We start from the raw sequence: 25,100 nt of genomic DNA on the forward strand, positions 1-25,100 counted from the left end.
ATGGAAACAAATGATTATCTTGCTTGAGCACAGGTAACATGAAGGTGTATGAACCGTTCATATACATACCCCTGAAATCCGGTATGATACATAAATATCTAAGGTTTGTAAACATTTGCACATTTGAAAATTTACATGTGTTTCCCCAGCTAAGTAAATTTAAATGTTTCCAACCTGAGTAAACTTGGAACGAAATCGGAAATTTCGGCACCCATTGAAATTCAAATGAATGCATTGGAAATACTGTATGATCATGTATTTACTGGGGTATCTGTTTTGCAATTCATGTTTGGAATTACTTGACAATCCGGTCATGGCATACATGAACGAGGTACTTGTGCATACGAAAATGTACGATGAGCATATGTTTCAAAGGTATAGATTCATATGAAATATATGCCCGAAGTTGGGAAATCTCTGGAAACATACGTAAAACCGGTCATGGCATATATTTTCTATTGTATTTACGTTTATTTCAATGGTTTATTATCCGGCTTTTGGTCCTGTGTTAGTGTATGCCAGAACACATTAGTCTTTTGGACCATTCTTCACAAAAATATCAGTGGTTCATTCTCCCAAGGCTGTTGAGTCAGAATTATCTGTTCGTGTAAATTGCAAACAATTAATATGAACAAGTACAATGTAGCTGTAAATTGTCCTAGACTGTATCTGTATTCCGGATCCATCCAGCATTAACCCACAGCCATACAATCTAAACTAAATAACGTCAGAATTGGATATTATTCGATTCTCCCAAAATATAATGTTTCAATAAGATAAATGTGTGACGGTCAATGTTTTCATATCCTTATGGCTGATATGTCATCGCGGAACCAGGGTCACTTATATCAACAAGGCATGTGGTATTCTCATTTGTTGCGAGCGTACAGTTTGTGGAATCTCGAGCCGGCCATCTTTTCTTCATACACCCGATAGTAGTCCTCCAACATGTTGTCTGTGAAATAGTTCTTCCAGTCGCCAACAGTACCTGTCAACAAATAAATATGTATGAACACGATTGAATATTGTATTGTTTAGGATCCCAGTTCTAGAAATGCATTGCCATTTACCTTGAACAGGTGACAAAGATTTAAGCTAAGTTACCACACTACAACCATGTCTCATTCATATATCACGGGCTTGCTAAATTCGTTTTCATTACAATTTACCATATCAATTATTCATTTCACTATTTACTGGTGGGGTATATTAATACGTCCCCATCAAATAACGCCCATTTCCTGCCATTATGAGCTGTCTTATATTAACCATTGTTAGTGCATCAATTTCATAGGTAAGTAGCAAATCGCATAAAAACACACTCTCCGCTAAAATTGGCCTTGAAGACGTTGCTCCATATTCCGCTCTGATAATCATAACATAAAATTTATACTTTTTTCAAAAAGCAAAGGGGAGCTTTTAGCCATGTTCATAAATGATATAAAACGAGATCCTATGTTCACATTTACCTTTTCGATATAGCGAGTTTTTCCCATCAGCTTTAAAGGCGTATTTTTCTTTGTCCTTTCTCATGTTGGAAAATTGGCATTTGTCAGCAATGGCTTGGCACAGTTCATCGTTTCGTGGCAGACCAAGAAAATCAGAGAGGCGTTGCACAGCCAACAGGAGGTTCTATAAATACGCGAAAGAAAAATAAATTTTAAATTAATTTTAAACTGACTAGTGATGTTCTTTGGCCTGCTTATACAAAATGACTTTAATGTGTAAAAAACAATGATGTGAAGTACTGTACTGAGAGGTCACCTCGCAATTATACAGTTGGTATATATCAAATGTATATAAATAAACTTGTGTCAATTTTACATGTAAGGATCGACTATGTCCATGTCCCAGTTATTAACTGAAAATAAGTGCTACACTTTTAAGCGGACATGAGACCTTTCTCACTTCAGGCTGTCATTCCAGACGAAACTGATACGTTGTAATATAACTGAAATACTGATAACAGGACGTTAAGCCAAATTCATTCACTTTGATGGAAAGATCCCAGGTTTATTTGCTGAAAGGTTCTCTTCTGTTTTTGACCAGTAATCCTTTTGGAACACCCCTGAGCTCCATACATTTGATGGAACTTACACATTTCAGAACTGAAACTCTGAGTCGCTAATGGACTTGCAAAGACTAAGCATTTCGAATGTTACCATGAAACTGTGTGTGAAATAAGAAGGGCGGAATCTCGAACGGACAAAGATAGAGACGCGATTCGAACTAATACAGTTGAGAATACAGTGTGGAATACTGCCATTGTTACAGGTATCAAACTACCACTGCAGTCGCACGACAAGTCAACGTTTAACATCTCTAGGTTTCTATGCATAGACCTGGAAGATCTCACAAATCATTTGCCATACCTTACACAAACTGGCTATTGGAATAGACAGACGGATAAACAGGACACTTATAGGTTCTAACATGGTTATCGCGGGTATTAGACACACACACACGCACACACACACAGACACACACACACAAACCAGACAGCCTGAACAAAACACGTATGGCCTTGAAGTGTAATACGTGTCCTACCTTTTGAGTTTCTTCATAGATGTGGAAATAAACAGGGATGTCTGGATTATCTTTGCAAAATTCCTCAGCAGCGAGCCAATGATCAAATAGTCCACCGTCTTCAACTGCATCCAAAACGCAATAAGTACGTCACCTTCATTAAGACTGTGATTGGAATAAGACATAGTTTACAGTACTGGGTTTTTTATGGCCAAAATTATGAGTTGCAATTATTTTTATGTCAAAACTATAATTTTTGTGCGAAACTAAATTGGTCTAGATTTTGAGACATAGCTCAAGCCAGGGACCAAGGGAAGTAATTCTGATAGTTTTTGCACATGGACTTGAGATGTGAGCACATGGTCAGCTGGACTCCATTGTGTTAGGTGTGAGGATTTGGAGTTGGAGTGTTGGCTTTATATGTTTGAGGATTTGAGGACCTGCATCATCGTCCCTATTAATGTCAATCATTCAAGCTCTGATGAAGAATAAAAGTCAAGTCAACTGTATTGAAGGTATTGTTATTTTTTGTTGAAAAAGTGCATGACATTTGACTTTGAAGTTCAATTGAATCTTGAACTGTGTATAGACTTGATATTAATTGAACAACAGATTTGAAACTACTATACAGGGTTGATATGACAGCGATAATTTGAATCACTCAGCATTGATTTTGTTAAACAAATATAATGGACGCAATGTATCCTAAATAAGAATCAACTACACAAGCCCAATGAAACTGTCCTTTTGAGTCGTGAAATAATGTTTCATGCAAATTTTATTAGGATGTGCGAACGACGATATTTTCACTGTTTTTGTTTAAATTGATATACATTATCTGCTTACCTTTTCCTTCCAGAAACAGATACAAAAATCCCTCAAATGAGCACTCGCATTCAGAAACCTTTAGATCAATATAGGCGTGATAGAGGGACACAGCCACGTCTCTCGGATCTCTGAGATTGTAGATAACCTTGCACTTCTTTTCTTTCACCTCCCAGGGAGCATCTGACAACCGGAAGTGGGTATTAATAACCCTGGGGGAAGGGAGCTTACTCAAACCCTCGTTCGCCACAAACTCTAACTGGTGCTTTCCCTTGTATTGCTGAATGGTTTCTGCTTTGCCTCTCAACAGCATGTTCGTCATTTCGTATACCCAGTGTGTTCCTGAAAATAGATTATCGTGTGATCTTTACATGTGAATTACAAGCTGGTATAATAGACAAACATAATATTCCTGTCCAATGGTTATCTAAAGAGAGAATATGGCTCTGACAAGGCTCTCATACGCAGGCATTTTGGTCAACATGGAGTTCTCATTAATATTTCTGGAGCTATTGGATGAAAATGTTTAGCGCCATATTTAGGGGATAACTGTACTGTGTTTGACGAATTGGGGACGTATACCGGTGGTTATATAGCCGCAAATTTATTTAACACAAATTCCACCCATTTTAGCTGGATAGGGGAGTTAATTGACCAATGGCTTCTGCAAATGACCATGTCCTGCGAAACAGCGTTGCCCCAATAGTGTAGGGATACATTCAAAGGTTTCGGTGAATCGGTTTTCAAATTGCGACCGTATATGCTGATTATACGGTCGGAAATTTATAGCATTGACCAATCAGAACTCGTGAAGTTGAATTAGAATCAGTAATAGTCGGCACAGATAAAAGGCAATATTAGGAAAATATCTACACTCAAGGCAAAAAAAGTGTAGCTAAAAATCTTAATAAAATACACAGACAAAAAATTGATTTCATATCTATTTATGTTGATAGTAAGGCCACTTGCTAAACATCCGGAGATTATTACAACGTCAAACATGAAGTAATGTTTTAAGCAACATTAATTAAATGTCACTGGTATCAAAAGGCAAAGTTACATGTTTTTAGTTGTCTTGAACAATATCTGTGAACTCTAGATGAAAACACATTTGTCAACGTTTAGGCGTGCATTACTTAGTATCTTGTGTGTCCTCCTTCTGCATTGATACATGCAAGTACTAGCCGTCTCATTGACGTTGTGAGACGTCTAATGAAGGCATTTGGGATATTCCTCCATTCATCATGAATGACTTGTTCCAGTTGTCTCAGGTTTGCTGGAGGGTTTAGTCTCATTCTGATTTTCCTGCCCAGAAAGTCCTAGTGATGCTCTATTGGTGAGAGGTCAGGGGAACGAGACGGCCAAGGTAAAACGTTTATGTTATTGGTTACCATGAAGTCTGTCACAATCCTAGCTGTGTGTGCAGGAGCATTGTCTTGTTGAAATAATGTCAATGTATTGTTGTGCTGTCAGGTTGCCTTGAACTGTGACCAATTGTGTCTTCATATCGCCACAGATACCTCCCCAAACCATAACACTCCCACCACCATGAGCCTGAACCTCCATAACGCATGACGGGGCATGACGTTCACCACGACGGCGATATTCACGTGCTCTACCGTCGTTATGGTACAAACAAAACCTACTCTCATCGCTGAATAGAGCCCTACGCCAATCACGAAGCTGCCATCGTCGAACACGTCGTGCCCAGATCAGCCTATTCAGGCGATGTTGACGACCGAGTGCCGTTGATGCCGATTCCGAAACTGTCAGGAACCGATTCCTCAGATGTAGAATTCGTAGATATCGATCTTCCTGGGGGGTAGTGACCTTTGGTCTACCTGACCTTGGTCGGTCAACAGTCCTGCCAGTCTCCTTGAAACGTTTAGGTAAGTCTATTGATAGTATGTCTGTGACAACCAAACGTTCTTGCGACATGGGCATGAGAAGCTCCCATGTTTTTCATTCCTATGACTCTTTCACGCTGTTCTGAAGTAACTCTAGGCATATCTAAAGTGTTTTCCTGTTTCACAACGTCTGTGTTATACCAACGGTCGTTAAATGCCTCGTTTGGCTGACGTAGTGTCGCTTTTATCCTTCAAAAACGTGTATTTCACCATTTGCACAAATTTCACGATTTTTTAGCTCGAAGTCAATTTTTCCTAATGATAACATTATTGGTTTGTTTTGGCGATTGTTAAACAAAGAAAATAAATTTCAACAATTTTGAATAAATTTCATATATCAAAAATAAAATGGGCCACTTTCTTTTGGCCTTGAGTGTAGTTTTAGCTCCATTTAACGTAACATACACATATTTATTTGTTCTTGTTTTATACGGCATGGCACCGTTTGACCTGATTTCATACAGTACAGTAGGTAAATGTTTTCCGGCGTAGATACTTATTGATGTGAATGTTAAAGCCAACCGATATCTTTGCCATGCAATCTTTGTGTTTCTGAATTTTATATCAAGGCGTCATACTATGAGGTTGCACAATTCATTATATTTCCGCTTACATTCTTCAGTGATAAAGTGATTAAGCAAGTGTCATGGAGACTGTAATTAATGAAGGCAAATAAAGAATTAAAAGAAGTAAACGTTCACAGTTGTATTTTGTATCAAGATATAGATGCCGAGAGGTAATTAAAAGTGTCTGAACAGACAATGATCCCTGACATATAAGCAATGCACGTATATACAAGCTGGTTCACAAAGCAACTGCGTGCCCACTATGACATAAAGATGCCCAAACAAACACCCTGACAATCAAGTGATTTACATTACAACATAGCTCCACGCACAAGGAATACGATGACATGCTTCAACAAAGGCAGCAAAACCCGATCTCAGTAGTTACCTGCATGAGACACATCCACACGACACAAGATAATCAGTGTACCGTGCGAGAATCAACGTTACTTAAACACGAGACAATGCTCCTACATGTTGTTTCATGTTTGCGGACGGTTCGTATTTTGTATTTTGATTACTTGTTCATAAGTGTCTCGATCTTCCTGGATTTTCTTATACAATAACAGTGGCCCTCCCATCATTTCCATGTGAGTAATACATCTGAGTGTCAACGTATACACTTATTCAGACTAAGCACAAACCGGTTACTGTTATGGGAGGTTCATATATGCAAACTTTAAATATTTAGTTTCATTTTTGAAAGCTTTTACATAGAGCAGATTACCTGTTCTTGGAAAGGCAGGGAAGTAAATATCATCAGGTCTCATGGAAACAGTCTTTGTTTGTTCAAGGATTGACATAGAGTACGCTGGTAGGTAGTGGCGGCCTCTAAACATCATAAACTTGATGGTCTTGCCAAACTTGTCCGTTTCAATCTTGATATCCATTTTACTCTCGTCGGCATTATTCGCTTGATCATCAATCTGAAATATACGAAACTGCATTGCTAACGGAATACCGCAGTTGACCCAGTGTGACTCAGGTAAGATCAGGGGATTTCGTATGTGTGCGATTTGAGGGTCATGTGGATATACACTAGCATATAAAGCAGTTATACTTAATAAAAAGTTGGATCTATTCTGACATTAGAGGGGCGGTGGGGTAGCCTAGTGGTAAAAGTGAACGCTCGTCACGCCGAAGACCCGGGTTCGATTTCCCACATGGGTACAATGTGTTGAGCATATTTCTGTTGTCCATTACCGCGATATTGCGGGAAAATTGCCAACTGCGGCGTAAAACCAAACTCTCTCACTCCTTACAGGACGTGTCACACGTTGACTCTGTTACCATTTGTGTCAGTGAATTTGTTCTGATGATACATTTCTCAGACGAAAGTCAAATGCGGAGTAGTTATTTTCAACAGCATGACATTTACATCATTGTATATGAGGCTAAGTTACTGTGTTTCGTTAGTATAACGTGTGATCATGGAGCATCATTTAAGCACATCAGATGTTGTAGTGGTACTCACGGTGAGGATGTGTTGTTGCGCAGCCATTGTCAACGTCCTTAGTGGATGTGTATCTATGCAAGCTGTGACCAAGTTTCCTTGACCTCATTGCAAAACTACTGAATTGTGCCTTGGCAACTGTGCATATCAGACGTTGAACCCTTGAGAGTCTTCGTTATATAACGTTCATTGAGAGTCCTCGTTATATAACGTTTACACGTAACGTTTTCTCTTCAAACATTTCTCAATTACACTTTTGCCTTATCCAAATTACTGTCCCCTGTTTAAAGTTTGGAGTTTATTATCAGTTAAGAACATTTCTGTCAACTGGCCACAAGACATTTGTGCATATTATATTTGGACATCGATATTGGAGGTCTTCAGATCATTCTGAAGGTTAGTGTCTTTCTTTACTTTTTGTAGTTTGTACATATTCATTTGATGTATACGCATATTGTGTTTATGCTTTGATAATTTGGCTGTTTTGTCAAATTGTAAATATTGAGTAGTTTGTGATAACTAGTTGCAGAATGTAATGCATTATAAGTCTAATTATTTACAAACGGTAAATAATTCAATAATTCATTTATCAGTGTTAAACTTAACCTTTAAGTACTATACAGCTGTCGTATGAATGTGTAAATGTATGAATGTATGAATGTATGAATGTGTAAATGTATGAATGTATGAATGTATAATGTGTAAATGTATGAATGCATAATGTGTGAATGTAAGAATGAAGCAGGATTTTACCATTATATATATTTTAAATGTTTCTCATTAATCAACAATAACTAAACGTATTTGTTGTATTGTTATTGCTGTCATTTGATTGGTCTGCACAGTGTGTATATATGTTTCATTTATTCGTGCAGATGTAGGTGTAGTGCTGGTGCAGCTGTCGGTGTACTGATTATACCCAGGTCCACACACTTGGGGGGTTTATTACATTTTATATATGCATTGTGAAATGACTACATGATAAGAACTGCTTGTTTCCCTATATGATATGATATGATATGTATATGCCTATCTATGCATGAATTAAAGTATAAATGAATGTGTCATCAATGAAATATTGAGGCAATGTATATGGAATAGATTCGCAATAATGATATTTTGTAAATGGTTATATTTAAAGATATTGATGATTGATATTATCTATCAGGATATATTTATGTTTTGTCTAAAGAATGTTTTAATTGTTTCAGGGTTTTTTACATGAACTATCAGAAATAAAGGGCCATAATGCGAACACCACCGTGTCTGTTCTATTGATGAAACAGTTCCGGTTTCAATGGAGCCCCAAGTGAGGAATATGGCCTAACAAGACACCGTCACCTGCGTATTGACCTCATCACCCTTCTGTCCACTACATGTGCTATGACGTCATTCTCGGAGACTGATAAGATGCAGTTACACGCATGAGAGACATCTTTGAGACATATTTGTGTATTTTATATATAGACAGTTTAAAAATGTGTTTCATGTGAGCCACCAGTGTTCAAGCAATCAGGGAACGTTCTGGCGTTCAGTTATTTCACTGTACAGACATTGTCCGTACTTTGCTGTATGCATAGTGTTGATACTAATGTAGCTTTAAGTTACACACCCGGGTTTAGCTAGACTGTCTACTTTGTCATGTGATATCACTGCATGTGATACTTACACGTACTGTAGATTCTTGCCCTAGTTGAGCTTTCCTGTGTATATTTTGATGACTTTGCCGTGCCTGCGAGCACATACTGATTCATATACATTGTTGTTTCTTTCAGTGAGCGCTTACATCTTTAGTATTTTGTTTGAAAGAAAATCATATGTTCCTCCTCCGTGTGTTGCCGTGTGATTGCTTGAACAATGACTGAGAATATCATGTTGGTTTGATGTGTGTATGAATGAAGTGAGATTCCAAACTTTACATTTAAACTTTGCCAAATAAACAACTAAATTTATAAAACTAGTTAAGTTTCATCACGTAGGGCTGGTGTTGTGTTCCAAGTTCAGTAGTTGTATTACTATTGCTCTTTGCGGGTGGAATTATACCTTATTGTTCTTTCATTTGCATTAATTTTTTCTTCCTGTGTCAATAGGGATTTGCCATGTTTGCTGGGTTTGTTGTTATGGTTGATACGTAAGTATTGTCTTAGCATTCCCTTATTTCCGTTTCTTTGCCCCTGCGCGCGCGAATATACATTGTATATGCACACAAGCACAACTGTTTGCACAACTGTCAACTTTGTCCTTCATATTTGGTCTCTTTGACCTGTGTCAAACATTAAGAGCTTTTATGCTAATGGTTTAGTTGTTCAGTATTTCAGGTATCACCCCTATTTTTCGGTGTGTGGGTCATTAACCCAGTAGCACACGCACTCATTTGCATTATGCGCTTGTTGTTCAGTATATCCTGAGCGTACAAGTACATATTCGTATTGCCACTTGCTTTCATCAGGCTATCACGATTCTCACAACATTTATGTTGTTGTCCCTTATCATTCATCTTCATTTTGTTCTCTCGCCATCATGAGTAAACCACTACCTGAAGAGTTCGAGAAACGTATCTCCTCCTTTCAGGCTCTTGGTACCTGGCCTACTGTTGATAATGCAGAGGACTTGGTAAAGTGGATGCGACCATACACTAGCCCAAGGTGAAGGCTGAGGATGGTGCATCCATCCTGCCTTCTAACTCAGGTACTCCGTCAAATTCAAATAGTTCAGGCACTCAAGCACCTGTTACGTTAGCACAGGCAGCAAAAGTTCCATCTTTTTCTGGGCGAAGAAGGGCGAAACATATTTTGATGTATGGAAATATCATGTTGAGTGTCTGATTCAAAACAAGTCTTTTTCACCACAGACTGTTGCAAACATAGTCCAGCAATCCCTGCGTGGTAGGGCGGCCACGGTTGCCATGTGTCTTGGACCTGAGGCTGATATCCAACAACTCATTTCCAAGCTAAATTCTACTTTTAGTAGCGTAGATACGGGTCAATCACTTCTAGCTAATTTCTATAGCTCACGTCAAGAGGCCACAGAGGAAGTTGCTTCATGGGCATGCAGGTTAGAGCATTTACTCATTCAAGGAGAGACACAAGGACCAGTTCCCCAGTCAACCAGGAATGAGATGCTCCGGACACAGTTATGGTCAGGGTCGAAGCCAGATCTCAGGGATCAGACATCCCACATCTATGATCAAGGAAGCACCTTTGATGACCTTCTTAGAGCTCTGCGGAGAGCTGAAGTGGATTTCAACTCCTAGTATGGCCGCTGTAAACCCACAGGACACTGAGATGAAGGAGATCAAAGGGATGCTGAGACAGCTGTCTAGTGAAGTTGCAGACCTGAAGAAGCAACTGAGTCACCCATCCCTTGTTTCCCCCGATCCTTGGATGAACCGAAACCCAGGTCCGATAGGACCATCACCAAATCAGCAGCTTCAACCTCAACAGTATTGGTCACCACAACCAGGAATGACATCACGGTACCAGGACTCTAGGAATCAGCGACCCTCTAAGGATTCTGTCACTGGAGAGCCCATTTCTGTCCGATGCAACCAGCCAGGACATCTACAGTATGGTTGCCGTGTAATACTGGATCACAGACGCACTTTAAACAGGAAGAAACCTATGGGACGGGGCAGGCCATAGGTTATAGGAAGAAGGGCAAGTTGCCAAGCTGGTGGGTCAACCAAATGAAAGAATAGTTTTCATTAACCTCTTTTTGATACAGGCTCCACTGTGTCAACTGTCTCTCACAGCTTTTACACACAAAAAATTTCTGATCTTTCCATTAAGCCTTTGGATGTATTCTTACAGATTGACTGTGCAGATGGACAACATCTCCCGTATTATGGCCACATTGAAGTTGAATTACAAGATACAGGGGCCATACCTTCACTTCCATGTATCTTACTAATTGTTCCAGATACATCCTACAACTCAACAGTCCCTGTGTTACTTGGTACCAACATCTTGTCCACTTGTATAGACACCTGCAAGCAACAGTATGGAACACGTTTTCTCCAACAGGCAGAACTCGTTTTCTCCAACAATCAAATACATATTTTACTACCAGTAGAAAGTAATTTTGATTTTGTAACTCGGTGAAAACAAACCTAAATAGCATTTATCCTCAGACTGGCGGATGTTCGCGATAGGGCGCCGCTATTTTTGAAAATCGTGAAGTCACGGGCTAAAGTCTGTTAGAATTAATGAGATTATGGTTTGTTTTCATCAAGTTAGAAAATCAAAACTACTGTCTACTCGTAGTTAAATATGTATTGGAATCATAGCCAAAAGGATTTTGCATGACACAACTTATAACATAACGATTTCTTCCACGGAAGCGAGGTGGGGGTCGAAGTGACAATACTGCGCGATAAATTTCTTGCTACATTCTCGTGGTTAACGTCCACTCACCAGTATGTAGATACTAGTCAATGTGCGTCTTTATATTTGGTCTTATAATCCTAATTAGTTTCATTTATTATCATACTTGTATGCATTTTGAAACTAAATAAAAAGCAGACGATCTGCTGATACTTATAGTGCATTTATAACTGAACTGTAATATCTAGACATTTTATAGTTTTCCAATGTGAATCATAATTCGCACACACACCCTAGCGTATGTTGTCTGTCTCATTACACTTCACGGCGAAAACAAGGATTCTGTTGAATGCTATGACAAATGAATAAAAACAAAATGCAAATATTAAAATTAAAACAGATTAAAGTTATAGGAACAATGTCAGGCTATTACCTTGTTCGAAGAATGCTTCCATCAATATCCACAAAAACGAGTGATATGCCATTCATTTGCAGCCGTTCCAAGTGATGTGTCTGTCTTTTAAGATAACAGTAATTAATCAATCAGCGTGTTATCGGTTAATCCTTTGATCGATGTTTATAATGTTGAATATTTACTCCAGACACAAGAAATGCCAAATGGGAACCTTTGTCAGGTAATCTAAGTGTGTTACCACTAATTATACCTGTTATAAATTCATTAACTGACCATCAAGTGAATGATGACAAATAACATGTGTAGGTTTATACCACCTAACACGGGTCACAACAAGGGAGTATTAATTGCTGTATCGCATGTGAAAACTTATGGGCCGACACTGTTTTGAGAATACAAACAGAGTTTTACTTGACATGATTAAATATCGAGGTAAAAAAACACAGAAATAGGATCATTATACAAATAAGGCCTAACGACACCAAGCGATTTTGACAGAATCGTCTATGAAAACAAGTTGTAACTCGGAAACTAGGCAAAGCAGTAGACAAAATTAAATGACAGTAGATTGTGAGAACATATAGCTTTCATTTTCCACAACAGTTGTCACGATTTCAGGTTTATACAAACCTATAAAAAAGATAATTTACCCCCTGAAATGTAGATGAATTCTGCATCAGCCCTCATATCTATTCCTCATATGACGTCACAGAGACGCCCCGCTCTGATTGGTTGAAATTTCGTTCGCTGGTGAGAATTGTGCACTGTTGTCAAAAAGGTCGATTTAAGCTAATTAAAGACCGAAGTGAGTAGTTTTAATGACGGGGTTTCATTTATAGCGATGTCAGTTAGTGATTTATGTATTTGTACCCCCCTAGAGTATATGTGATCTTTAAACGATCCAGAGAGACAGGAATGAAGCTAAGCGCTGACAAGTGTTCTTTCTTTAAGAAGAAGATCAAGTTTCTTGGTCACATCGTGTCTGAAGATGGCATTGAGGCAGATCCTGACAAGATACAGAGGATTAAGGACTGGCCTACACCTGTGAACCCTGATGAAGTGCGCAAGTTTCTTGGATTTGCAGGTTACTACAGGAAATTCGTCAAGAACTTTGCCAAGATTTCCAAGCCTCTATCAGCTTTGATGCCAGCTACAAAGACCAGGGCACGAAGCAGAACAAATCAAGCCAACAAACCAGACAAGCCATGGCAATGGGGACCAAAATATAATAGTGCGTTCAAGACAATTACGACATGCCTGTTAACACCACCAGTTCTTGGGTATGCAGATTATACCAAGCCATTTGAAGTTCACACCGATGCCAGTAGCCATGGAATGGGAGCTGTCTTGTACCAAGAACAGAATGGATTGAAGAAAGTCATCAGTTATGCAAGCCGTGTATTGAACAAGGCAGAGAGTAACTATTCAGCACACCGTCTAGAATTTCTAGCTTTGAAATGGGCAATGACTGAAAAGTTCAAGGATTATCTGTATGGCAATACCTTCCGTGTATTATACTGATAATAACCCTCTTACCTATGTGCTTACTTCTGCAAAGTAGGATCCTACAGGACATCGCTGGCTAGTGGCCTTGTCAGCATACAATTTTGATATCATCTACAGACCAGGGCTCAATAATGCAGATGCTGATTGACTCTCCAGACTACCAGGAATAGAAGCTGAAAGACAACACATAACATCAGAGTCAATATGGGCAGTTTGTAACGTTTCGCAGGCCCATCCTTTGGTACACAGCCTTTGCTTTTTAGCAACGCCAGATCTAGCAGGCCTAGAAGACCCCGGAAAGGACCTTGAAGTGATGACAGACAGAGACTGGAGTAAGGCTCAGGCTGCAGATGACGTTCTTAGGCTATGGATTAACTTCATAAGGATTAACAGGAACCCAAAACGACAGGATTATCCCCCTTCTCAATCCAACACTGCTATCTACAGGAACTTTGACAGCCTAGATCTTCAAGATGGAATCCTCTGCAGGAAAACTAACATCAATGGCCAAGAACGACACCAGCGTGTTTTACCATCAGCCATGATTGAACATGTGCTAAGAGGACTTCACGGTGATGTGGGACACCCCGGAAGAGACAGAACCCTGTCGCTCGTCAGAGATCGGTTCTTTTGGCCGGGCATGGTCAAAGATGTGGAAGACTGGATCCAGAGATGTGACAGATGTTTAAGACAGAAGTCTCCCACCAATGCACGTGCTCCTTTAGTCAACATCACCACCACCCAGCCTTTAGAGCTTGTCTGTCTTGACTTTTTGACTTTAGAACCATCAAAGGGAGGCCACCAGAATATTCTCGTCATCACAGACCACTTTACGAGATATGCACAAGCTATCCCAACTAGGAATCAGACTGTAAACACAACAGCAGAAGCCTTGTTCAAGAATTTCATAATGCACTATGGGATCCTAAACCGTATCCATAGTGATCAAGGAACAAACTTTGGGAGTCAACTTATGAAGGAATTGTGCAATCTCTTGGGAATGGAGAAAAGCCGGACTACATCTTATCATCCCATGGGTAACGGTATGGTTGAACGCTTCAACCGGACACTGCTTAACATGTTGGGAACACTCCAGCCAGACAAGAAAGCAGACTGGAAAACCTATGTAGCTCCTCTCGTCCACGCCTATAACAGCATCCGGCATGAATCAAACATCCAGTCTCCATTCTTCCTTATGTTTGGTCGTGAGCCTCGTCTTCCAATAGACCTTGCTTTTGGGATAGAGACCAACAAGAGTCACCAGTCTCTTACAGCTTATTCAGAGTCTCTGAAGCAGAAGCTCCAAGAAGCCGATACCCTGGCATCCAAGGCGTCAAAGACAGCCCAAGACAAGCAGAAGGTCAGCTATGAGTGAAGCCGAGAGGTGCCACAGTCCAAACAGGTGATAGAGTTCTGGTAAAGGCATTAGGCTTTAACGGTAAACACAAGTTGGCCGATCGATGGGAGGAAGATCCTTATGTTGTTCTCTTGCAACCAAACAAGGATATCCCTGTGTTTGTAGTGCAAAGAGAATCTGGGGAGGGGAGGAAGAGGACGCTGCACATGAAAACTCTCCTGCCCATTGGATCAATACCAGCGATCATGGAGAACAACGGCAAACCGACAGCCACGAAGCCAACTCCTAGACTAAGAAAGACAGTGAAGAAGACTGTAGAAGATGATAATCATGAGGATAAAGAGTCTGAGTATGATGCTCCATTCGTTTTTCCTACAGTTGCTGAGGATGTTACTATTATCACTGAGAACACTGTGGAAGAGAGTGTGGCTACTTCAGAGACAACAGGTGACGATCTACAGTCTCTTGAAGTAGCAGGTGATGCTTCTGGTGGTGACGACCACATACCTGAAGGAGAAAGCAGCTCAGAAGCAGATCCTGCAGCAGTGCAACCATCACAGAACACCGCAGCAGAGCCGGAAGACTCAGTCAGTGATGATCTACCCCCTCCTGCACCTCCTGATCCTCATCCTCAACCCGTACCTGCACAAAGAAGAACTGGTAGACTGACAAGGAAGCCTGCCTGGCAGACCTCGGGAGATAATGTGATGTGTCAGACTTCTGACCCAGATTGGCAGCAGAAGAGTCGACGCTTAGAACAACTGGCAGCTACAGGCATTTTGGGGCACATCAGCCCCAGTATCTCCAAGGCATTGCTTTCACTTGTTGATGAAGAACCGGAATGAAGAGGACATTATTATTCAAGGGAGGGAAGTATGTGACAGGATGAAATGTTTGTATGTATTTAGTGTTTTTATTCTTTAGTTTTAACTGAATTAAATATTCAGTTTAGTGTATTTTAAACATTATATACTTCACTCTTCAGCTTCTCTTAACCCCTCTCTGAGCTTACTGCATGAGTTTTCTGCCTCAGTCACAGTCACCTAGAGCACAGCCACACAAAAGCACTTACTGTCCCTTTGCCATAAACCTTTTTAGCTTCCGGTTTCAGTCATTTCTTGGGAGTCCTAAAAACTCCGACAGTTTCTGTACAGCCGCGACTGGATCCTGTACACATTAAAAGAAGATTTATTTCAGACCAGTGTACAGAACACCCTGAATGTCCTATTTGTGTCACTTTTTTATGTAAATTTCAGAGTATTAGAGTCGAGTTGTTTTTCATAACATCCATATCAGCTTAGAACACATTGCCATCACTAGTATTCACAGATGTTCTATTCCTTAACAATTATTCTGCACAGTATTGTACTTCAAGTAAACTTCAACACAGTTAACAAATGCAAAGTCTAGTCAATTCGGGAACCCATGAATATATGTAATTCAACAATATCTCATTCCTCGGCAATTTGTAAGAGACAACAAGAATGTGTTAAGTAATCTCAGCATTGTGAATGTCAGACATGTCATGATGCATATATACTACCCATCAACAGTTTAGACTCATTAGTGTAAATGTAGTCACTTACTTCGGGCAACTGTTCTAAACTTGATTTTGCAAAATATTCCATTCTGTTTAAAGGTACTGTTTACACATGAACTAATGTATTGTAAAACAAATTCGTAACGTTGAAAAGATTATTGTCATGAGTTCAGTAAACGATGTAAATCAGTGAAAATTGGCGAATTCTTAACAAAACTTTACATCAAAACGCAGCTGTTCACATGAACGATATTTGCACATGTTTTTTAGCAATTTGATGCATGGTCCTCGTACAATTCATCTGCATAAAGTTTGCAGTTGGTTCCCCAAGTTAGTGGAGGCATTCATCTTCGATGAGAGAGAGACAGAGCGTGTGTTTACTTCCTCCAGTAGTTACCGAAGATTACAAACAAAAACATCATATTATTACAACACATACATGAATACTAACAATTGGATGTTTAGAGACATATGTACAGAAATTTATGACATGAAGAGAATCATTCTGTATTACAGTTCACAAGGTGAGGTTTCAGGTCATATACATACAAAGAAAAGCGTAACAGTATGGTTTCCCATTGTGTTGAATCTAGAGAGTTATAAAAGTCGTTTTCTGCTCCGAAGAGAAATGACAACACATCTTGTTCACCTTGCATTTCAAATATTACGTAAGTTTCAACATCAAGTTTATCAAGTATGCAAAGAAATCATTTCGTTGTTGTATTAAGTTTTCACAGTGGAGAAGCATATGGAAATCATAGTCAAATGTTTGTTCATTACAAAGAGCACACTTTTTTGAGAATTTACCTCTTGATAATATTTTGACACAAAATTGCAAGGAAGATATATAATTAGGGTGTTTATATGCCAGTTGCCAGAGAGTATGATAAGAGAGTGTAGTATGAGTTGTTGCGTAAAATGACATGTTTGAACGATAGAGAGTTTGTGATCGCCATAATTGTTATTCATAACTATGTACAGTAGCATTTACAATTCATCTCCATACACGTTTTGGAGGAAATATGCCTTGAGCAATATAATTGTCAACAAATGTATTTAGATTATACTTTTCAGATATTGATAAAAGATCATCACAGATGTTGTTAGATTTTACTGAAGTTGTAATAGCAGCACAAAAGATATGTTTTGCAAAGTTGTTACACTCAGTGCTACATAGTCGCCCAAGAAATAGTAGTTTACATTTATCGATATACCCAGTTAGTGACCATAATCCCAAATTTGCAATGGTAGATATTGATGATGACCTCTTACCAAGACCTTGCACAAGACGAGCAAAGTATCTTTGTGTTTGTTCAAAGGTGTCAGCCTGTTGGACTTTGATGTTTGGTTATACTTCACAGCCATAGAGACTAGTTTTAAGAATCATTCTGAGCCATATTTGAACACAAGTGATTGGATGTAGGCCAGAATCATTCAGTCCAATAGATCTAAGTGAGTTTACATTCTGTATTGCTTTCTGACAATACTTTTTACTTCTAGTTTTTGTTGTGAGGTTACTTGTAAAGAGTACACCCCAATATACGGTAGATTCTGATAAGGGGATTGGGGTGTTACAGTGCTACAGTGGACGTTTACATCATAGCCTTTTCTTTTGCTAAAAACGACGATGGTACTTTTTGATGGGTTATATGTTAGACGCCATTTAGAAGCGTATGAAGAGACAATATCAAGTGATACCTGTAGGCCATTAGGGGATGTGCTTATGAGTGTAGTATCGTCAGCAAGCAAGACAGTTGGAACGTCCATACCAAAGACACGGATACCACAGCCAGCTTCTCTTAAAGATGTAATTAGGTCATTAATAAAAATGAGAAAAAAACAAGAGGATATAACCCTCCCTTGTCCAACACCTTGTTTGACCAAGTACATATCTGACCTCTCGCCGTGGTATGCAACAAATGATTGGCTATTGGTGTAACAGTGATGTAACAGTTTCCATGTATTACCTCTAATACCAAGTTCATGAAGCTTATAGAATAAACCATCATGCCAAATTCTGTCGAAAGCTTTTGCATTGTCGAGAAAGGCTGTAAAGACAGGGGAATCTCTATGGTTATAGTATTGTATAGTCTCCCTGAGAGTAAACACAGATATTATGGCCCCATGCTCTTTTCGAAATCCAAATTGTAACTTATCAGGAAAGTCCGGATTTGATTTAAGCAATATATTTTCAATTCATTTGAGCAAGAGCTTTTCAAATAATTTACCAAGGCAAGATGTTAGTGTGATACCTCTGTAGTTTCGAGAGTCGGTTTAATCATTTTTACCTTTGTATATTGATATTACCATTCCAATCCTATATTCGTATGGGACATATTGAGATTCAATCATATGATTGAATAGTTTACATACATAATTAATGAATACATCACCTGCATATATGATATGCTCGGTTTGCTGTCTACTTTGACAAACAACATCGCAATGCAGTTTAATTCATCATGTTTGAAATATGTATTTATGAACATTGGAACATTGTTATCATTAACATAAGCCTCAGTGGCTTCAGTTATCATTTGCTCTGCTGTATCGCTCATAGAATCTGGACCCAGCCATCTTTTCCTCATACACACGGTAGTAGTCGTCCAGCATGTCCTTCGTGAACCAGTTCCTCCACTCGCCAGAAACACCTGGAATGGTAACGGTGAATCTATTGCCTGAGTATTGCCCAACACCTGTTTGAGTATCATAGGCTTGATGTGAGAGCGAAACCAGAAGGGACACAGGTCGCTTGTGAGAACTACTTTTGAGTAAACTGATTAAACCTAAAACTCAAATATCTTCCAACCTGCCTACACCAACACGCACACGCACACACCTACATATACTCACACATCTCCCTATCCACCCATTCACTGAAGTACATCAGTAACAAGTATATATGGAATGCGAAATGATAGCTTTACACTGAAAACGTCTTGACATTTTATTCATAATTCCTTTAACAGGTGTAATATTTCTAAGAAAACTGAACCTATAGTATGGCCCAATATGGACCCTAATCATTCAGATGTATTCATGCTGTACCCTATTTTGTTTGATGCAATGACTTAATTAAACAAACACACAAATCGTTCTCACTCTCCGTTGTCATTATCGGCCTCTTCCAACGAATTTATAAAATTTGGACTCATTTTAATGCTCTGTGTTCAGTAAACCTTCAGGAATTGAGTTCATTTTTGGAATATATCTACCTTTCCAGAATAGGTAGCTTTCCCCATCAACTTTCACAGCATAGGCATCTTTGTCCACCTTCATCTTGGACATGTGACACTTTTCTGCAATGGACCTGCACAGATCGTCATTTCTAGGGAATCCTAAAAAGTCCGACAGTTTCTGTACAGCCGCGACTGGGTCCTGTAAACATGAAAAGAAGATTCATTTCAGACCAGTGCTCAGAACACCCTGAAATTCCAATTTGTATGTGTCACTGTTTTACATAAATTCAGAGTATTAGAGTTGTTTTTCATAATATCCATATTAGCTTAGAACACATTGCCATCACTAGTATTCACAGAGGTTCTATTCCTTAACAAATATTCCGCACAGTATTGTACTTCAAACAAAGTAGACATATGCAAAGTCTAGTCAATTGTTCACCTGAAATAATTCGGGAACCCATGAATATAATAGTTACCTCTAGTGATTCCTCATAAATTTGATAGTGAACTGGTATGGCAGGATTTTCACTGAAATACTTCTCCGCATCTCTCAGTTGGTCAAATATACCGTTGTTGTCAACTGAAATTCCATAACGCAGGATTTGTGGTAAATTAGGTGTTCACACTTTATATGCACGTCTATTTTGAGGACTGTCCCTAAAGGTTTGTGAGATTAAAGTGAGTGACTGAGTAAGTTTAGTTTTACGCTGCTTTTAGCAATGTTCCGGAAAGATATCTGGCCATTCGACCTACGATTCAAACCTTATGGCCACAATACATTGCTAGGAATTTTTTGGAATTTTGAAGACATACACATTTGTGAAATATATGTTTCACGTATGTGAACACCAACACTGTTCATAGTAACCCCACTAGTGAGTGAGTTTAGTTTTAGCAATATTACAGCAATATCACGGCAGTGAACACCGGAAATGGGCTTCACACATTGTACTCGTGTGTCGGATCGAACCCGAGCGAACACTTAAACCACTAGGCTACCCTGCCCCCGTCTTAGATTGAAGACAAAACAGAATGTCATCTGCCTTCTTGAACATCAGATTATCTAGAATGGAAGTACATATAGGATGAATATTTGCGTCTTTACATCAACAGCATCAAAACGAAGCTTACCTCTTTGCTCAAGGAACATCTGCAGGAAGTCCTCGAATGATCCATTGTAGGCATTGTTCAGATGATACCGACCAAAGTGGATCTTGTACACGGACACAGCCACGTCTTTGGGATCCCGCATGGTGTAGATGACCCGACACTTCTTCTCCTTCAGGTCTGTTGGTGCTTGTGACATGAAGAAGTGGCAGTTGAGTACCCGAGGCGATGGCTGCTTGATCAGGTCGTCAAGAGGGGTTATTTCCAGATGGTCCTTAAACCTTGGGATAGTTTCAGCTTTGCCTTGGAGAAGCATGCAAGTCATTTCCCAGGTCCAGTGATTGCCTGCAGATGAAATATAGAAAGTCAATGCCAAAGAATGCCCAGTCTTCAGCAACACATTAACTCATGCGTGTCGTATAAAGGCTACTAACGGCATCGGGTAGTCAGGCTCGTTGACTTTGTTGACACACGTTCTTGCTGTTGATCACTGGATCAGACTCAGCTATTCACGGGCCGCCGTTACAAAGCTGGAATTTTGCTGAATGCAGCGTTAAACAACACACATACAAAACAATATTTTCCACTATCATAATTATAACACTAAGGCGGCTTAAAACAACAGATAAACTGAAATCAGGTTATGAAGCATACCAGCTTCACAAGTTCATCCAAGACATCCTACATGATAAGTGACTATAAATATTCTGACCCGTTCGAGGATAGCCCGGAAAATAAATATCGTCCGGGCGAAGCTTGAAGTTTCGAACTTCCTTCAGGTTGCTGAATTTGAAGAAATTGCTGTTTCGGACACCTTGGAACATCTGAAACATAATTGCCTGGCCATTCCTGTCCTTCTCGAAAATAATGTCTTGTCCTGTGAAATCCGCCTCCACCACTGTGCCATCCACCTACAAGAAATTGAAATCTTTGACAGTCAAGATCAAACAGGACCACGACATTAGAATATATGTCGAAACGTCGCCTATACAGAATAAAGAAGTTGTATATCCATAAAAATAGTCCTCATCCTTCGTTTTATGTACGTGTTGGAAACTATCATTGCAAACATACACTATTCTCAGAATTAGTTGATTTCTGATTTTTATTAGTGTCCTGCTTGATTAAACACCAGAAACGGGCTTCACACAAATGTACCCATGTGGGGACTCGACCCCGAACTTTCGGCGTGTCAAAGTGACAACGACATTAGAATCTATGTCGAAACGTCGCCTATACAGAAGAAAGAAGTTGTATATCCATAAAAATAGTCCTCATCTTTCATCTACCCAACTTCTAGAATGCCAATCAATGAAGACGTACATAAAACGTCTAATGGTGACCACGATGGAAAAACATGGAGGTTTTCTGACCGTATGGTCCCTTTGACATTGATAAAATGATAGGAATACATGTTGATTTTATGATGATAACTGCTTATTTAAAAAAACAGACTGAGTGCTTTTAATACAAAACCAAGTCTGTGCAAATATGGGCCTGATGTGTAGTGTGTCCCCCGCCGTGATATTGTTGGAATATTGCTATAGACCATAAAACCATACTCACTCACTCACTAATAACAGAACTGATGACAACATATTTGATCAAACATAATATATGATCAAACATTAGTTTTTCACACTTGCATGGTTTTCTTAAAATATATCATTTTTATATTTATCACCGTTATTTAGCCTTTAGGGCTCAACAGATTCGTACACTGGTTTGTTTGGAATGGTTTCTGGCATTGTGTACAAGATACCAATCAGACAATCACACTTGCTGAATTCTAAAATGGGTTCTGCCATAATAATAAATTATGATACTGAGTTTATTTTTATAGCGCTAAATACTCCAGGCACTAAGTGTCTGCTCCAAGCATCGAACGCCGTAATCGATGGTATACATTCACGTCAAAAGTATTGCACCCTGATATCGTTAGATAATCAGAAAAGAAAAAGGTAATGATAAGACTGAAGTTGCATTGGCGGATGCAAGGTATGGGGGGGGGAGGTAGTTCAGGGTTTTTTTCACAACAATCTATATGTGTCCACAAAATGTTCAATCATCATCCACAGCGCCAGGGTGGGAAATAAATCCCTTCATATCACAATGACAGTTTAGTTTGCTTTACATTCATGATTATTTCACTGTACGGATATTGAATTTGGAACAGAACGCGCAGCGGTTAATGTAGGTTGCGTGGTGAGTGAGTTTGGATTAATGCCGCTTTTAGCAATATTCCAGCAATATCACGGCGGGGGACACCAGAAACGGGCTTCACACAATGTACCCATGTGGGGACAAGAACCCGAACTTTTGGCGTGACGAGCGGAGGCTTTAACCAATAGGCTATCCCACCACCCCAGTTCGGCGTGGTTCAATCTCCAGGTATCTTATCGCTACACTGAAAACGCAGTGTGTTTATCTCCATTCTAACGTGCGGCTGCCTCGTTGGTAATGACGAAGACACTGAGTATTTAGTAGAATGTGGATGTGAACAATGGAACACAGATAACTGTCTTCTGTACTGATATCCATAGAGATTTTAGCAGATATTTATGCGTGTGGAAATGTTCTGGACGCTTCTTGTTTACAGTGAGTGAGTGAGTGAGTGAGTACGGTTTTATGCCACTTTTAGCATTATTCAAGCAATATCACGAGGGGACGCCAGAAATGGGCTTCACACACTACCCATGTAGGGAATCGAAACCGGGTCTTCAGCTTGACGAGCGGACGCTTTAATCATTAGGCTACCCCCACCGCCCCTCTTTTTAACAAAGTATGTGACCTAAACTTTGTCTATATCATAATACCTTCCTCGTCTATATCACACACGTTGGTAGTGTGAAGCGCAGAGACAGTGACTTCGACAATGGCAGTGTACCTGTTTATACATTCCGATGATGATGCCTTTAAATCTGCTGTTTCAGTCAGAGGAGGTTGCTGTCACACCTATGACTAGAATCAAAATTGAGTTATGCCCTAATTCATGACGGAATAATGAATACATATCTCCTGCCTGGGTGATAAACCTTGAAATGTCAGCTAAATGTCACACTATAACGATACACTTTGTAGGTTAATACAGCGTCACCTCTACATACCGCCTCACTAGTAAGCCGTATCGTGGGCTAGAAGGGCACAAGGGTGAATAACACATGAGGACAATGGGTTGATAAACTGTAACAGTAATAGCATACGATCACTTACAGTGTACACCCCCCTGCTTGATGACTTATCCATGGTTGTAGCCGGGGCTTGCAAGATGATATGACGCCAAACACTGTGCTTGGGTCAAGGCGAGCGTTCGCTGTCTGTTTGTTCGGCGATTAGACGTGACAAGAATGTTAAAGCTGCCCTGCCTCATTCAAGCAAATTAACCAGGGAGTGAGTGAGTGAGTGAGTGAGTCATGTTTCCTGTGTAGGTGAGTGAGTATGGTTTTGCGCCGCTTTTAGCTATATATACTCCCGCATATCACGGCGGGGGATACAAGCGGCGGGCTTCGCACATTGTACCCATGTGGGGAACCCAGATTTCAGCGCGATGAGCTGACGCTTTAACCTTTAGGCTACCTCACTGCCCAAACATTATTTAAAACCTCCATGATTCATTATTACAAGAACCCGGGGAGTCATACATATTTTCAGTATTTATTCCACGTGTCTGTAATTGAATTATCTGGTTTATAAATATTTTAAAATATGTCTTACACCCGAAATATATCTTGATTTAGATGCTTATAGGGTATGCATATACATTGTATTTAATAGCAGAACATTAATTATAATAGTTAGGAAGTTCAATTTTAAAGTCACATCGGCAGTATTTCAGCCATATCGTGACTATGAAAGCTATATATTGATAAAAAATATACATAGCGGTCGACAAAGGACAGTCAGATAACTAGAGTTACATTAATAAGTAGCGAGTAATCCTAAGACGACACAATATAGAAACGGGCTATAGATCGCCAGCAACTGAATACCGGGGACCATGGGGACCTACGGTGGTTTTGTTATCTGCATGGACCCTAGCTGGCAATTGTACCCAGATTTAGCCATCACTTTAAATAACAAACAAACTACTATTAAAATTCATGGTAGGCCTCAAATACTTGCACCCGAGAAGATCCATGCTTGTCGTAAGAGGCGACTAACGGGATCGGGTGGTCAGGCTCGCTGACTTAGTTGACACATGTCGCGCATCCCAACTGTGTAGATCGGTTCTCAAGATGTTGATCACTGGATTGTCTGGTCCAGACTAGATTATTTACACACCGCCGCCGTATAGCCGGAATATTGCTGAGTGCGGCGTTGAACCAAACCAAAATACTTCTAGTGGGACTAATGTACCCTCTCAGGAGGAAAATACTTTTACAATACTTTAACCC

At 39.6% G+C, this 25,100-nt stretch overlaps 2 protein-coding genes across 2 annotated transcripts; both read right to left on the minus strand.

Moving 5' to 3' along the window:
- Positions 1–336: 336 nt before the first annotated feature.
- LOC124288654 (sulfotransferase 1B1-like) lies at positions 337–7,381 on the minus strand. The gene is made up of 6 exons (XM_046725224.1): positions 7,299–7,381; positions 6,552–6,750; positions 3,373–3,693; positions 2,548–2,651; positions 1,470–1,632; positions 337–988 (listed from the first exon to the last, which is right to left on the minus strand). The coding sequence occupies exons 1-6, from the start codon at positions 7,323–7,325 to the stop codon at positions 870–872; spliced, it is 933 nt and encodes a 310-aa protein (XP_046581180.1). The 5' UTR covers positions 7,326–7,381; the 3' UTR covers positions 337–869.
- A 9,502-nt stretch (positions 7,382–16,883) lies between these two features.
- Positions 16,884–24,031, minus strand: LOC124288659 (sulfotransferase 1B1-like). The gene is made up of 6 exons (XM_046725229.1): positions 23,920–24,031; positions 21,419–21,617; positions 20,731–21,051; positions 20,076–20,179; positions 19,633–19,795; positions 16,884–19,068 (listed from the first exon to the last, which is right to left on the minus strand). The coding sequence occupies exons 1-6, from the start codon at positions 23,950–23,952 to the stop codon at positions 18,944–18,946; spliced, it is 945 nt and encodes a 314-aa protein (XP_046581185.1). The 5' UTR covers positions 23,953–24,031; the 3' UTR covers positions 16,884–18,943.
- Positions 24,032–25,100: the final 1,069 nt, after the last annotated feature.

The sequence above is a fragment of the Haliotis rubra genome, unplaced genomic scaffold (assembly GCF_003918875.1).
Source record: "Haliotis rubra isolate DU_JTF1 unplaced genomic scaffold, ASM391887v1 Scf421, whole genome shotgun sequence".
Lineage (NCBI taxonomy): Eukaryota > Metazoa > Mollusca > Gastropoda > Lepetellida > Haliotidae > Haliotis > Haliotis rubra.